The following is a 1,046-nucleotide window of genomic DNA, read 5'->3' on the forward strand; positions in this document are numbered from 1 at the left end:
TTCTTATTTAGGATGTTAATAAACATACTTGTGAGTAGATCTAAGATCCTGGTAAAATAATTTCCAACAGGAAGAACAGGGCATGAAGAAGCGAGTGTAACCTCGGGCTGCACAAGAATCAACAGTCGGTCAACACGAGGAGCAAAAAGTACTTGTCGCAACAATGATCGAGAAAGCACAAGTACAAATAAGACTGTAAGTCACTCAAGGACAAGGTCCATGAGTAGGACGAGGTCCATGAGTAGGACGAGGTCCATGAGTAGGACGAGTTCCGTAAGTAGGACATAGACCATGAGTAGAACGAGGTCCGCTAGTAACTATAACCAACCGAATCTGCGAGAGCACTTGAACCAAAAAAACCTAATCTTTGCCAACAACTCAGTCCAAAGCAAGAGGATCCAATCCAATTGCGAATAGATGAGTTGTAGGATAAGTTCAGAAGGTATCAAGTGGGGGAGCTAGGAAAACAATTTGGATATGACTCAGACGAGGAACTCGAGCCATACCATCCAGATTTCATGAATACTCCTTTTCCCTAGGGATTTAAAAACCCTCACGTCTCGTTGTATGATGGGACCACCGATCCGGTCTCGCATTTGAATAACTTCAATACTATAATGCGAGCTAGTAACGTTACAAACAATTTACGTTGTATTTTGTTTCCCACCTCACAAGTTGGAGCAGCAAGCAGCTGGTTCAATAAATTTACTCATCATTCCATTACTTCTTGGGAACAGTTTTCCAAGGACTTCAAAAAGCAGTTCCAGGCCGCAAGGGATAGGCGACTCAAAGCGTCCTCACTCACCAACATAAGGCAACAGCCTAGCGAGATGTTTAAGGCTTACTTAAGTCATTTTAGCACGGGTGCTGCAAGAGTAAGAAATTTGGATGATAGTACGCAACTTACTGCCCTTCAGGCAGGGATCACTACTGATCTCTCCACCACTGGGGGTAAATTGTGGGACGACTTACAGGGTCGTCCAGTGAAGAACATCACCGAGTTCAACGAGAGGGCTCAGGTGTTTGTTCGAAAGGAAGAAGCTTGA

The 1,046-nt window shown here is 44.1% G+C and overlaps 1 protein-coding gene across 1 annotated transcript; it reads left to right on the forward strand.

The window, feature by feature from the left end:
- Positions 1-617: 617 nt before the first annotated feature.
- LOC133038384 (uncharacterized) lies at positions 618-1,046 on the forward strand. The gene has a single exon (XM_061116516.1). The coding sequence runs from the start codon at positions 618-620 to the stop codon at positions 1,044-1,046; it is 429 nt and encodes a 142-aa protein (XP_060972499.1).

This window comes from Cannabis sativa, chromosome 5 (genome assembly GCF_029168945.1).
Source record: "Cannabis sativa cultivar Pink pepper isolate KNU-18-1 chromosome 5, ASM2916894v1, whole genome shotgun sequence".
NCBI lineage: Eukaryota > Viridiplantae > Streptophyta > Magnoliopsida > Rosales > Cannabaceae > Cannabis > Cannabis sativa.

Coding starts and splice junctions, on each gene's coding strand:
- LOC133038384 (XM_061116516.1), top strand. CDS start 618: ATGCGAGCTAGTAACGTTACAAACAATTTACGTTGTATTTTGTTTCCC.